At 45.0% G+C, this 14,889-nt stretch overlaps 1 protein-coding gene across 3 annotated transcripts in view; it reads right to left on the minus strand.

Annotated features, from left to right (window-relative positions):
* Positions 1–14,889, minus strand: part of APLF (aprataxin and PNKP like factor) — a 390,356-nt gene that overhangs the window by 357,594 nt on the left and 17,873 nt on the right. For 2 of the 3 annotated variants that reach the window (XM_063918497.1, XM_063918499.1), the window contains exon 2: positions 4,639–4,710. The exons of the other annotated variant lie outside the window; for it this stretch is intronic. In XM_063918497.1, the coding sequence (XP_063774567.1) occupies positions 4,639–4,710 (72 nt within the window). The remainder of the gene's footprint in view (positions 1–4,638; positions 4,711–14,889) is intronic. 3 annotated transcript variants of the gene reach the window in all.

Raw genomic sequence — 14,889 nt, forward strand, 5'->3', positions numbered from 1 at the left:
TGACAGCTCAGACGCGCACAGCCAATCAGGAGAGTGCCACAACGTGGCGCTCCCTGATTGGCTGAAGGGACCCTCTGTGACAGAAGTCACGGGGTGTCCCGGCATTCCGGGGAAAGGGGTCCCATGTGTAAACATGGGACCCCTTTCAGTGCGTGGTCCGGGTTTTGCGTTTTATTATTTTGCCAAGTAAGTGGATTACAAGCAGAAGAGGACAGATCTACACAGGACTTTGGTGAGTATAATTTTATTTTCAGGTACCCCATGGATTCTACGTGGAGAAGGGGACCGAGTCAGCGTGTCAACATAGGTAAGTATGTGTGTGTCAGCGTGCATGTATGTAATAAAGTTTTACTTTCACGGTGTGCGTGTCCTGTTTTTATTTGGGTATTTTTTTTGCAGTAGAACTACAGGTACCAGCGGGCCCGTTCCCCCCCCCCGCATGCTGGGAGTTGTAGTTCTTCTGCAAAAAAAAAAAAAAAAACAATATTCTTTCATTTTTACACACGGCTATCAGCCCCCCATCCGCAGCCCTTGGATGGGGGGGGGGGGGGGGGGACAGCCTCGGGCTTCACCCCTGGCCCTTGGGTGGCTGGGTGGGGGACCCCTTGATTGAAGGGGTCCTCACTCCCCCAGGGTACCCCGGCCAGGGGTGACTAGTTGGATATTTAATGCCACGGCAGCAGGGCACTGTATAAAAGTGACCCCAGGCTGTGGCATTATCTGTCCAGCTAGTGGAGCCCGATGCTGGTGTTAAAAATACGGGGGACCCCTACTCTTTTTGTCCCCCGTATTTTTTGCACCAGCACCAGGCGCAGAGCCCGGTGCTGGTTTTAAAAATACGGGGGATCCCCTGTCCATTTCCCCCCCGGATTTTTAGAACCAGGACCGGCTCGAAGAGCCCGAGGCTGGTTATGCTTTGGAGGGGGGACCCCACGCCATTTTTTTTCGGGATTTTACCATTCCATTTTAAAAAATAAAAATAAAATAAATAAATAATATTTTTAAAAATATATAAATAATACTTGTGCCTCCCAAAAAGACAAACCAAGTACCTAATCCCTTCTAATATAAATAGGTATGCTATTACCAATAAAAAAAACACCAAAAAAAACATGTTTTAAATTTTTTTTATTAGATTCACCCACCAAAGTGTGGCGGATTGAAAATGACGAATTTACTGTCTAAAAGCACTGTTGTCGAATTTCATAACTTCAATTGAATATACTTTTGTCGAATTGCCGCATTTGTACCATTGCAGAAAAGTCGAATTTGACAAATGTCGAATTTCAAAAAGTCGAATTTTGAAAGTCCTTTTTTTTGACGGAAAGTACTGAATTGCATTGTCGATTTTTTTTTGAGGGCGAAAAAGTCCAGTTTTTCGCCAATTTCAGGAATTCGACCGCAATTGCATATACCCCTAAGAGCACAACGCAAATCAGCCACTGACATCTGTTACACGAGGAACATTATACAAGTATTTAGGACAGGACAGCATATGGGGGGTCATTCCGAGTTGATCCCGCGTAGCAACTTTTTGCTGCTCGTGCGATCAACTAGACGCCGCCTATGGGGGGGAAGTGTATTTTAGCCTAGCAGTGCTGCGATCGCTTGTGCAACCCTGCTATGCTAAAAAAGTTTTGTGCAGAAGTAGACTAGCCCTGCAGTTACTTACCCTGTGTGATCGATCCAGCGATGAAGGTCCTGGATTTCACGTCAGACATCCGCCCTCCAAACGCTTGGACTCACTTGCGTTCGGATCTCCTCGGCCGGAAAATGGTGAGTAGACACCCCGGAACACCTCCCCGCTGTCAATTTTCTTGCGATTGCGCTAGCGATCACTTTCTTCTTTATTCTGTCCGCTGCCTGGCGACGGCAATGACACGCGTGCGCAATGCGGCTGCCGCGCATGCACAGTTCCGACCCGTCCGCAGCGATGAACCGCTGCATGCGAACGGGTCAGAATGACCCCCATAGCAGCAACCGAAACACCAAATAGATTAGGACTGTAGCACTAGCCAATATTATTTTACTTGAATATTCATGAGACTTTCGATTTACTAGGCATTTGTGGCATGAGACAGTGTAGCCTCAATCCTCAGAGATATCATGAGCCCACAAGCCACACCAGCATTCTGTCAGCAGATAAAAACATTAGCCTGCAGGCTAAGGGCCACATTTTATACAGGTGGTGTACAGAGGTGCCTTAAGAGAGGAGGGGGCCCGTGTGCTGGCTCCGAATGGACACCCTCCTCTCTGGCGGTTCAATGTGCCAGATACTACTGCGCATGTGCAGGTCTCCGGGAACATGGTGCTCGTGCCGTGTTCCTGGGGACATCTCTATTAAGCATGTGTGAATCACCAGAAAATGGCCGCGGCAGACATTTTCCGAGTCATATTTGCAGCTCTGCAGCAAGTGGCGGGCTGACGGAGAAGTGAGTATAATTAAAAGAGTGCACACCGTGTGCTGTGAGGTCCCGTGTGCTTTGCACCCATTATAGATAAGCCAGTGGTGGCGTAAATTTATAGTAGGGGTGTATAGAAACAGAAGCTTGGCGTCCATTTTGATCTTGTGGGTGATTATCATCAGGTACTATATATATTATAACAGTCATTTACAGTCATGTATACATAATTTAAGATCTGTTGTATAACTGAATTAATCAACAGTATGATATCTCTTTCTGCCGTTACTGGAACATTACACGCCTATGCAGTGACAATTATACAATAAAGCAGGCACTATATGCCGAAAATCCTGTCCTTTTAACAAAATCCTCTGTACTGTTCTCTAATGCTCCCACTTACTGACCATTCATAACCTTACAGTATGTATCAATCAGCACAGAAGACAAGGGGGCGAACACGCGGTTTTAAAAACACTGAGCGTAATGTCACTATCCGCAAAGCTTATTTAACATGAGCTAGATGGATATGAAGCCAAAAGCAAAATAATCAGTCTCAAAGTACCATTTACTTTTATTTCCCAGAAAATACATAGAAAAAAAAATGACATGTTAAGAACCCATCATCATCATCATCACAGGAGACATTCGTGGAAAGTGTTCACATCATACAGACACCACAGTATTTACGTTCAGCCGTATCAACAGTACAGAGAGCACTTTATTTCTGTACAGCAACTGGATTGCCTACACAGGTCCTAATATCAAGAAAACAGGAGAAAACGTAATAGGCCCATTTTAGAGTAGGGCACAGTTTTGCAGCCTGAATGTTGGCGTAAAGCAAAAGCCACAAATTGCAGTCTTCTGCGTTTATTTCAAGTGTCATCATCTTAAGATTAAGATACGAAAGTCATTGTCATCATCATTTTTTGTCTGTTTAAAAAAATAAGAATAAACAGACAACAGAATGCACTCCGAACCAGTTATATAGGACGGGTACGAAACAGCAGGGAGACAACAAGCATGAGCTGCATCGCAAAAGTTCATGTGAACTCTAGAACAGTTTGACCCTAAGTACTTTACAACTGACCGCCAAAATCAGTAAGCACGTAAAATATTGGCGCAATATACTTAAAAGATCACGCGGGGCGGAAAAGCAAGCAAGCTCCGTCTTACGCAGTATTGTAGATTTTTCTCTTTATTACTTACTACAAAACCCAACAGTGTTATGTAATTCCGTATACATAATAAATGTGCCAAATAAGTCATTGATCTCTATTTGAAGAAATTACACAGAATGAAATTTTTGACTACAAATCCTATATAATAATAATAGGCTAACGCTGCTCCTCACCTCTATGGGGGAATCAAATGTTTTGCGCGCTGGCGGCCACTAGATGGTGCCCGGATAGAGCAATTCAAGTGTTGTTCTGTTCAGGCGCGTACAGCCACTGGCATTACTGTTATGGTGTACTGTCATTGTGACGGACTTGTAAGTATTGAATATGTGATGCTAATCTTGTAAAATGAGACAAATACAGCAGTATTCAGTTGTAAACTGTATTAAACAAAAAAATATATTTTTTAAGTCTTGAGGATGATAATGACAGAACTGAAGAACACTTTTTTAGCCTTTTTACCAGTTGAAACCACAACTGTTGAGAATTTTTCTGAAGTGTTAATAGGTAAAAAGATTTTGAGCTATTTTCATACATATCGTTTTTGTCCAATGTTAATGTAAACATTATTTTCACAGTTCTATAAAAATTAACCCACATGGAAAAAAGGGGTCTAGTATGAGTGGCCGGCGATCGGGATCCTGGCGCCCAACATACCAGCGCCGGGATCCCGACCACCGGCATGCTGGCAGCGGGGCGAGCGCAAATGAGCCCCTCGCGGTCTCGCTGCGGGCACGGTGACGTTCCAAGCTATTTATTCTCCCTCCAGGGGGGTCGTGGACCCCCAAGAGGGAGAATAGTTGTCGGTACGCCGGGTGTCGGGATTCCGGCGCCGGTATACTGAGCGCCGGGATCCCAACAGGTGGCATACTGAATACCACCCGGAAAAAAGCCCACAGGGAAATTGCATTATACCAGTGGAGGTTTTTTCTATGCGCAATTTTCCTGTGTACTTCTTTCATGTGCGTTCTTTTCTGGTTACCATTTGTGATATATGATGAACCTTTTGCTTATGACGTTTTTTTCCTGGTTACCCAATAAGAAATATCAGTAATTACCGGTTTAATGCGGAGCTTATCATCCAAAACTTCCAGTACAGCATGGCTCCTGGATACCCTTTTATCTGCAATCTACAGCAAAAGTAAATGGTCAGATATGTATATATGAATCACCACAATCAACCTGGAATATGAATATTACAATGGACAATAAAAATAAAATAAACATTTTTCACATTTATGACCTACAAAGGCAAGGAGCTAAGTGGTGCGGTTATATTGCCGACAGTTACCTGGCAGGACTGCATCCCACAGAAAACGGTCACAAAACCACACTTAAGAATAGAACATCGAATGACAATGTTTTTAACACTGAAAGAATAAAATCCCCAGATTTACTAAGCCAAAATCTCACATAAGCCAAAATCGTAAGCACACATAGTCCATATCTCAAGAAAAGTTAGTCAAAATCTGTGCTATCTGGGCTCCGGGGAGTTCAAGGGAAATCGCAAGTAAAAATCGGGCATAGCAAGGATCTCACCGTGTGTACACACCCTAGAGCCACTGCCACAAACCCACCCTAATAAATGAGCTCCTCTAACAGCTGGGTTGGCAAGCGCTGCACTGATGCCAAAGATTTGTGCAGGCTTGTATAGTGTTAAAAATAAAATAAAAAGCAAAAGATTTAAAAAAGAAATGTGTGGGGATCCTCTTCTCCCTATTTCTTAACAAGCTCTGGGTCAAAAAGTGAAAAAGAACAGCGTATGGTCCCCCTTTTTTTTTTGACTAAGCAAGACAAGGCTGAAACCATCAGGGCAGGTTACAGTATAGCAGGGAGAAACATAGTGTGGGGTCCCCATCAACCAGTCCAAGGTCGGACAGCCCTGGGCTGGAATCACTAGGGAAGTAGGGATTCCCCAAATTATTTTAACCTACAAGGCTTTTCTCCGTACCCCTGGTCCTGGTAGATGCGGTGTAATAAACATTTACAATAATATTCTTCTTTACAGATGTAGTTCCAGTATGCCTACCAAAGTATGATGGCACTTGGAGAACCAAAATTGCCAGCATGCCTGGGCATTAAAGGCCACTTGCAACTGTTGTCCACCTGTAAGAAAACAAGTCACATGCACACACCAAATATTGTAATATTTTATTAAATAAAAGGCACCCACCCTCATTCCCCACTTTATTACTCCCAAATCCAAGGAATAAGGTGTTCTGTGTTCCATGTAGGTTTATTTTACTTGATCTTAGTAAAACAAAAACCAGATGCTATTGCTGCTTACTTTCCCTATATCCCTATACTCCTCTCCTAATCCCTCGTTCTGCCAGTTTCTTCACTGGGTTCCAGTTCCTTATGGGATATAATTCAAACTCAATATTCACTGCTGACCACAATTCAATCAATCCCGCCCACCCTCCCCATTCTGCCAATGACCGGTGCCTCAACTCACCTGTGACAACTAAATCATACTCCCACAGCTAAGAATTTCCCTGTGCTGCTCCTCCCCTAAGAAATATACTACAGGGCCCTACACACTAGGCGATTTGGACGATGAACGATATGAACAATGAACGATTTTTCAGCAAAGATTTTTTGCATATACACTGAACGATTTATATGAACGATTTACATTGCAAACATCTACATCGTCCAAATTGGCTTGCAATGATAAACGATGATAGACCAACGATGAATGACTGCGGGGACGCACATCGTTCATCATCGATGCCTCCAGACTGAACGTCATGAACGATATACTGTTCATTTTTTAACAATATCTTTCTAAAATGTCGTCAAGTGTGTAGGGCCCTTTACACACACCTAATAGTCTCCAAATACTTGTAAACTTTTAAACACTCATTAAAAGCTCACCTGTTCATGAACTCCATTTTCCAGCCTGCTTCTCCCCACATTATTTCTCTTTGTTACAACCCCACCAACACACACACCCTCTCAAACTCGCCACGTCGCGTACGATTACTTTCACGAGCAAGGCCCTCTTCGTCTCTTTTTATTTATTTTTTAGTCTATACAGGATTCCATTAGCAGCCAATCAGCATAATTTACCATTAAACTTACAACATATATGTACACCTTATATTGTGTATAGTAAATGAGAAATTATAATGTATACATTTCTGTCTAGTCCATGTGCTATTAGGTTACTACATATGTGTAGGTAGTACTTTCTTCCACTAAACTAACACTGATTAAGTTTACACTCATCAGTTCGCTAGGAGTTGAAGACATCACTTAGACAATATAACTGATTTATATCAAGAGGATTTGTTTAGCCCATAAACAGACTGCATCTGCTGAGTACAGGCGATAAGATCACTGTAGTAAAATAATTGTTTTCCATAAATAGTATAATTATGGTCATATTTACTTTAAGTAGTTTTTCATAAAAAAAAACCAAAAAAAAACAATGAAAGTCTTAATACATGTTTAAGATAACGGAAACAATTCCTGATGACCATATTGCATTACAAGTGGAGTCTCCCATAAGCGCTATTCTGAAAAACTTAAATATTCAGAAAATCGGAATATTTTAGGCAGCAGTGACATTATAACATCACCTAGTGTCAGTGACCAATGACTGGTGGTGTGGGCGTGGCTTTGCAGCCATTCCGATCTCTTCCACCCAGCTGGACCCCGCAACACAAGCCAGACCCAACTCTCCTCCCAACCCACAACACCACTACACCCGCTGGACTTTTACAACAACCGCTGCCACCTGCCGGACTCCCCCTGGCCCCAACCGTTGGTATTCAGACAACTGAAAAAAATATCCTACATGCTGCTATTCCCAAGTATTGTGGATATCACAGACTCAACCTGTAGTTATTACATACTTGTAATATATTTTACATAGGTTTACTTTATTATATAAGATGAACTAGTATGTGATCTATTACTTCAAACTTAGTTTTAAGTATTAAAATTAATATATCTTGAAAAAATATATAACATGTAATTTGCATGACAGAAATGGTTAAATTATAGAAAATAAAGACAAAGTGATACTAAAGGGCCTCATACACTACAACGATTTTGCACAATTTCATGCGATTCCGACCTTTCGGGCCGATACATCGTATGAAAAGTGTCAAATCGTATGTGTTTTCAATCCGATCCGAGGTCCCGTGAGTGTCGGATCGGATTCCCTAGATTGCTAGTGCTGCATGACTGATTTATCGGAATCGAATGGAATCGGATGGAAAAATAGGATTTTAATACCTACCGGTAAATCCTTTTCTCCTAGTCCGTAGAGGATGTTGGGGTCCACTTCAGTACCATGGGTATAGACTGTTCCACAGGAGCCATGGGCACTTTAAGACTTTTCAAGGGTGTGAACTGGCTCCTCCCTCTATGCCCCTCCTCCAGACCTCAGTATAGGTACTGTGCCCAGGGAGACAGACATTTTGAGGAAAGGATTTACTTTTAAACTAATGGTGAGCTTCATACCAGCTCACACCTCAACCATGCCGCACAACATGGCATTCAACTTAACACGTACCAACGGGTATGAACAATTGCAGCAACATGCTGAAAATAATCGTAACACACACTCGTGTAACTACAAAACTAACAACTGCAGGTAAAGTACGCACTGGGTCGGGTGCCCAGCATCCTCTACGGACTAGGAGAAAAGGATTTACCGGTAGGTATTAAAATCCTATTTTCTCATGCGTCCTAGAGGATGCTGGGGTCCACTTCAGTACCATGGGGTTATACCAAAGCTGCAGTACGGGCAGCAGTGTGTGGATGACCCTGCAGCACCGATTGACCAAACTTGAGGTCCTCATCGGCCAAGATGTCAAACTTGTAAAACTTTACAAACGTGTTTGCCCCTGCCCAAGTAGCTGCTTGGCAAAGTTGTAGCGCCGAGACCCCCTGGGCAGCCGCCCAGGATGAGCCCACCTTCCTAGCAGAATGGGCATTTACCGACTTCGGTATCAGCAATCCTGCCGTGGAATGAGCGTGCTGAATCATCCCTCTGATCCAGCGCGCAATGGTCTGCTTAGAAGCAGGACACCCAATCTTGTTGGGAGCATACAGGATAAACAGAGCCTCTGTTTTCCGAAACCTAGCTGTTCTTGCACCATAAATTTTCAAAGCCCTAACCACATCAAGAGACATTGATGCAGCGAAGGTGTCAGTAGCCACTGGCACAACAATAGGCTGGTTTATATGGAAAGACGAAACCACCTTCGGAAGAAATTGTTGGAGAGTTCTCAACTATGCCCTATCTTCAGATCAGGTAAGGGCTCTTGTGAGACAAGGCCCCCAACTCCGATAACCTCCTTGCGGAAGCCAAGGCCAATAGCATGACCACTTTCCAAGTGAGAAACTTCAATTCTATCTCTTGTAGAGGTTCAAACCAATCCGATTGAAGGAATTGCAACACTACATTAAGGTCCCATGGTGCCACCGGAGGCACAAAAGGAGGTTGGCTGTGCAGCATCCCTTTCAAGAATGTCTGAACTTCTGGAAGAGAGGCCAATTGTTTTTGAAAGAAAACCGATAAGGCCGAAATCTGGACCTTGATTGAACCTAATCTCAGGCCCGCATTCACACCTGCCTGCAGGAAATGGAGAAAACATCCCAAGTGAAACTCTTTCGTAGGAGCCTTCTTGGATTCACACCAAGACACACATTTTCTCCAAATACGGTGGTAATGTTTAGACCTTACTCCTTTCCTGGCCTGAATAAGAGTGGGGATGACTTCTTTGGGAATACCCTTATGGGCTAGGATCCGGCGCTCAACAGCCATGCCGTCAAACGTAGTCGCGGTAAGTCTTGATACACACACGGCCCCTGCAGCAGCAGGTCCTCGCGCAGAGGAAGAGGCAGAGGATCTTCTACGAGCAACTCCTGAAGATCTGGATACCACGCCCTCCTTGGCCAGTCTGAGACAATGAGGATCGCTCGAACCCTTGTTCTTCTTATGAGCTTGAGAACTTTTGGTATCAGTGGAAGTGGAGGGAAGACATACACCGACCGAAACACCCACTGTGACACCAGTGCATCCACTGCTATTGCTTGAGGGTCTCTCGACCTGGAACAATATCTCTGAAGCTTCTTGTTGAGACAAGATGCCATCATGTCTACTTGAGGAACTCCCCAAAGACCTGTCACTCTGCAAAGACTTCTTGGTGGAGGCCCCACTCTCCTGGATGGAGATCGTGTCTGCTGAGGAAGTCTGTTTCCCAGTTGTCCACTCCCGGGATGAAAATCGCCGACAGAGATCTTGCATATCTTTCTGCCCAGAGGAGGATCTTTGTCATCTCTGCCATTGCTTCTCTGCTTTTCGTTCCTCCCTGACGGTTTATGTACGCGACTGCTGTTACATTGTCCGACTGGATCTGCACGGGTTGATCTTGAAGAAGATGCCCTGCTTGTAGAAGGCCGTTGTAAATGGCTCTCAATTCCAGAACGTTTATGTGAAGACAGGATTCCTGACTTGACCATTTTCCTGTGGCCTTACACTGGGAATTTAGACCCAGACATATGTGTAATTATTTATGGGGTGGGTGTGGGGTGCGGTGGCCCCTGTGTCGGTATGGCTGGGTGGCTTCAGGTCGGCACACCCTAACACTTTATTAACACTTATGATTTTCCCTATCACTTTGTATATATTTTTGTATTATTTTAATCACACCAGTTACATAGCACTTCTGTGCTTCTTATTAACCCTTATTCATTTTCACCTGTGTGCTGACCTGGTGTAGCCGACCTGTGCCGACGTGATGGGGTCCTGCACCCCGGACCCATACCTAGTATTAGGAAACCCCAGTGACGGAGAAGCCTTGTCGACCTGGGGGCTTAACCCTATATCTGCAGATATACGCAACTAAGATCTCCGTATTATCTGATTATTATGTAGTATTATAATTTTTCACTCAGTGTGCACTAGGGAACACAAATAGTTTTTTTCTTCCACAGAATTACCCCTCCCTTTTAGCACCCGAGTGAAATCACAATCTGATTGAGCAGCTCACCATCATATGTGCATTGACCATTTTCCTTGGAAGCTTTTTCCCTGTGTGACTGCTCCCCAGCCTCGGACACTTGCATCCGTGGTTACTAGGACCCAGTCTTGAATCCCAAACCTGCGTCCCTCTAATAGGTGAGAACTGTGCAGCCACCACAGGAGCTAAATCCTGGCTTCGAATGACAGGATTATCTTCTGGTGCATGTGTAGATGGGATCCGGACCACTTGTCCAACAGGTCGCACTGGAATACTCTGGCATGGAATCGGCCAAACTGTATGGCCTCGTAGGCCGCTACCATCTTTCCCAACAAGCGAATGCATTGATGGATCGGCACTCTTCTTGGTTTCAAAACCTGTTTGACCATTCTCTGGATTTCCAGAGCCTTTTCCACAGGAAGAAATACCCTCTGTACTTCCGTGTCCAGTATCATCCCCAGAAAGAACAATCTTGTCGTTGGTTCCAACTGCGACTTCGAAAAATTCATAATCCAACCGTGTTGTTGGAGTACTGACAGGGAGAGTGCAATGCTCTGTACCAACCGTTCCCTGGATCTCGCTTTTATCAGGAGATCGTCTAGGTAAGGAATTATATTGACTCCTTGTTGTCGGAGGACCATCATTTCTGCCATCACCTTGGTGAATACCCTCGGTGCCGTGGAGAGTCCGAACGGCAACGTCTGGAACTGGTAATGGCAATCCTGTACTGCGAATCTCAGATAAGCTTGATGAGGAGGATAAATGGGAACATGCAAGTAAGCATCTTTTATGTCCACTGACACCAAGAAGTCCCCTTCCTCCAGACTGGAAATCACTGCTCTCAGAGATTCCATCTTGAACTTGAGTCTTTTCAGGTAGAGATTCAGAGATTTCAGGTTTAAATTGGTCTGACCGAGCCGTCCGGCTTCGGAACTACAAAGAGGCTTGAATAAAACCCTTCTCCCTGCTCTGACAAGGGTACTAGGACAATGACCTGATCCAGACATAATTTTTGAATTGCAGCTGTTACTACTTCTCTGTCTGGAAGAGAAGCTGGTAAGGTCGATTTGAAAAATCGGCATGGGGGGACATCTTGTAAATTCCAGTTTGTATCCATGGGACACTACTTGCAAGACCCATGGGTCCAGGCCAGATTGAACCCAGATCTGACTGAAAAGTTTCAGACGTGCTCACACCCAAGCGGACTCCCGCATGGGAGTCCCAGCGTCATGCTGCAGACTTGGCAGAAGCAGGGGTTGATTTCTGCTCCTGTGTTCCTGGAGACGCTGTGGGCTTTTTTTCTCTTCCCCTCCCTCTACCTACAAAGAAAGGGGAACCTTTACCCTTTTTGTACTTGTTGGGCCGAAAGGCCTGCATCTGAGAGTGATGAGTCTTTTTTGTCGGTGCAGGAGAATAAGGCAAGAATGTCGACTTACCTGCGGTAGCCGCAAACACCAAAGCATCCAGCCCATCTCCAAACAAGGCCTCACCTTTATATGGGAGAGCCTCCATATTTCTTCTGGAATCTGCGTCAGCATTCCATTGGCGAATCCACAACGCCCTCCGAGCTGAGACTGCCATAGTAGCGGCTTTTGAACCCAAAAGGCCAATATCTTTCATGGCTTCTAACATGTACGCAGCAGCGTCTTTAATATGACCTAAAGTTAGGAGTATCTCATCTCTATCTAACGTGTCAATTTCAGATGACAAGTTGTCTGACCATTTCTCGATAGTCCTACTCACCCACGCACAAGCAATGGTGGAGCTGATCAGCGTACCATTGGCCACATAAATAGATTTTAACATAGTCTCTAACTTGCGGTCTGCCGGCTCCTTTAGTGAAGCCGTCCCAGGCGCAGGGCGAATCACCTTTTTAGTTAAACGTGACAGGGCACTGTCTAGAACGGGGGGTGATTCCCATCTTCTCCTGTCCTCTGCCGGGAAAGGATTAGCAACCTGAATTCTTTAGGGAATTTGAAATTTCTTTTCAGGGTTTGCCCAATTTCCCTCAAAGAGAGTATTTAAGCTCGTGAGACGGAGGGAAAGTTACATTTAATTTATTTTCCTTATAAAAATAAGCCTTCTCCTGAGGTAAAGGAGGGGCTTCCGTAACTTCTAAAACCTCCTTTATAGCAACAATCATGTATTGAATGCTTTTTGCCAATTTAGGATCTATTTCCCTGGACTCACTAGTGTCGACACAGGATTCAGAGTCCGTGTCGGTATCCGTTTGTACTATTTGTGCAAATAGCCTCTTATGTGACCCAGAGAGATTCCCTGTGGGTGACAAAGCAGAGCTATGAAAAATTACATCTTCCACTGATTTTCTCCAGTTTTCTGCATGAGACTCAGACTTATCTAATCTCTTACTGATATGATTTACATGATTTACACTATCACGTAATTCTTTCACCCATTCAGGCTCTTGGTGTGCCGGCAGCGCCACCACATTACAACTGTGTCCCTAAAATGGCTCCCTCAGGGGAAGAGCTCCCTGCCTCAGACATGTCACACACGCGCACAACCACACCACAGACACTCCGGGACTTATAGGGGACAGACCCACAGTAAAATCTGTCAGAAGGACACAGATAGGATTTGCCAGTTCACAACCCAGCGCCAGTGATAAGATTTCTGTGCAACACAAAATGCCCACAGAACAGTAGCGCTTTTATAATGTTAAATACACAATATAGCACCAAATTACACTGTGCCCCCCCTGTTTTGCACCCTGATACTTGTTTCAGAAGTGGAGGAGGACCAGCGTTCTTCTCTGCAGTCTGCAAGGAGATAAAATGGCGCTGAGCAGTGTGCTGGCTTTCTGAGGAGGAAGCCCCCGTAATGGCGCGTTTCCCCTCATAGATTACAATAATAATTTTTATACTGGCGGGGGTAGGACTGTGCCTCCGCAACTTATGTCCCCTTTTCAGCCAGTTATATTAGGTCTCATGCTGCCCAGGGCGCCCCCCGCACCCTGCTGTGCCTGTGTCTTCTTCTCTACACTCACCTGTCTTCTGACTTCTGGCTCTGCAAAGGGGGTGGCGGCGGGCTGTGGGAATAAGCACATAGCAGCAGCTAACGTTTAGTACCCTTCAGAAGCTAATGTCCTGTCAGCCAGAAGCAGAGCCATGGAACTATTTAGGAAGTTGGTTCCTACTTCTGCCCCCTAAGTCCCACGAAGCAGGGAGACTGTTGCCAGCAGTCCCTGAAAATAAAAAACCTAACATTAAAGTCTTTCAGAGAAACTCAGTAGAGCTCCCCTGGAGTGCATCCAGTCTGCCTGGGCACATTTTCTAAACTGAGGACTGGAGGAGGGACATAGAGGGAGGAGCCAGTTCACACCCTTGAAAAGTCTTAAAGTGCCCATGGCTCCTGCAGAACCGTCTATACCCATGGTACTGAAGTAAACCCCAGGTCCCGGGAGAGTTCAAGGGAAATCGCATCCGACATCAGCCTCAGACATATCGTTGTAGTGTATGGGGCCCTTTATTGTTCATTTTACACTCATCATATAATAGAGGACAAGATTTATCAATATTTCACTGATGAATAACGAGATTTATGGTAAGAACTTACCGTTGTTAAATCTCTTTCTGCAAGGTACACTGGGCTCCACAGGGAATGACATTGGGGTGTAGAGTAGGATCTTGATCCGAGGCACCAACTGGCTAAAAGCTTCGATTGTTCCCAGAATGCATAGCGCCGCCTCCTCTATAACCCCGCCTCCATGCACAGGAGCTCAGTTTTTGTTAACCAGTCCAATGCAGTAGCAGGTAAAAGAGACGACAACCGTTAGTAGCCACATACACCACATTCGACAGGAGAAAGTGTCAGCGGCTAATGCCATACCAACCCAAAGAAGCTGAGTGCGTCAGGGTGGGCGTCCTGTGGAGCCCAGTGTACCTCGCAGAAAGAGATTCAACAATGGTAAGTTCTTACCATAAATCTAATTTTCTGCTGCGGGGTACACTGGGCTCCACAGGGAATGACATTGGGGGATGTCCTAAAGCAGTTCCTCATAGGAGGGGACGCACTGTAGCGGGTACAAGAACCCAGCGTCCAAAGGAAGCATCCTGGGAGGCGGATGTATCGAGGGCATAAAACCTTATGAACGTGTTCACTGAGGACCACGTAACTGCCTTGCACAATTGCTCAAGGGTCGCACCACGGCGGACCGCCCAAGAAGGTCCAACAGACCGAGTAGAATGGGCCTTGATAGTAGCAGGAACTGGAAGGCCAGCCTGTACATAAGCATGTGCAATCACCATTCTAATCCATCTGGCCAGGGTCTGCTTGTGAGCAGGCCAGCCACGTTTGTGAAAACCAAAC

This window comes from Pseudophryne corroboree, chromosome 4 (assembly GCF_028390025.1).
Source record: "Pseudophryne corroboree isolate aPseCor3 chromosome 4, aPseCor3.hap2, whole genome shotgun sequence".
In the NCBI taxonomy this organism is placed as follows: domain Eukaryota; kingdom Metazoa; phylum Chordata; class Amphibia; order Anura; family Myobatrachidae; genus Pseudophryne; species Pseudophryne corroboree.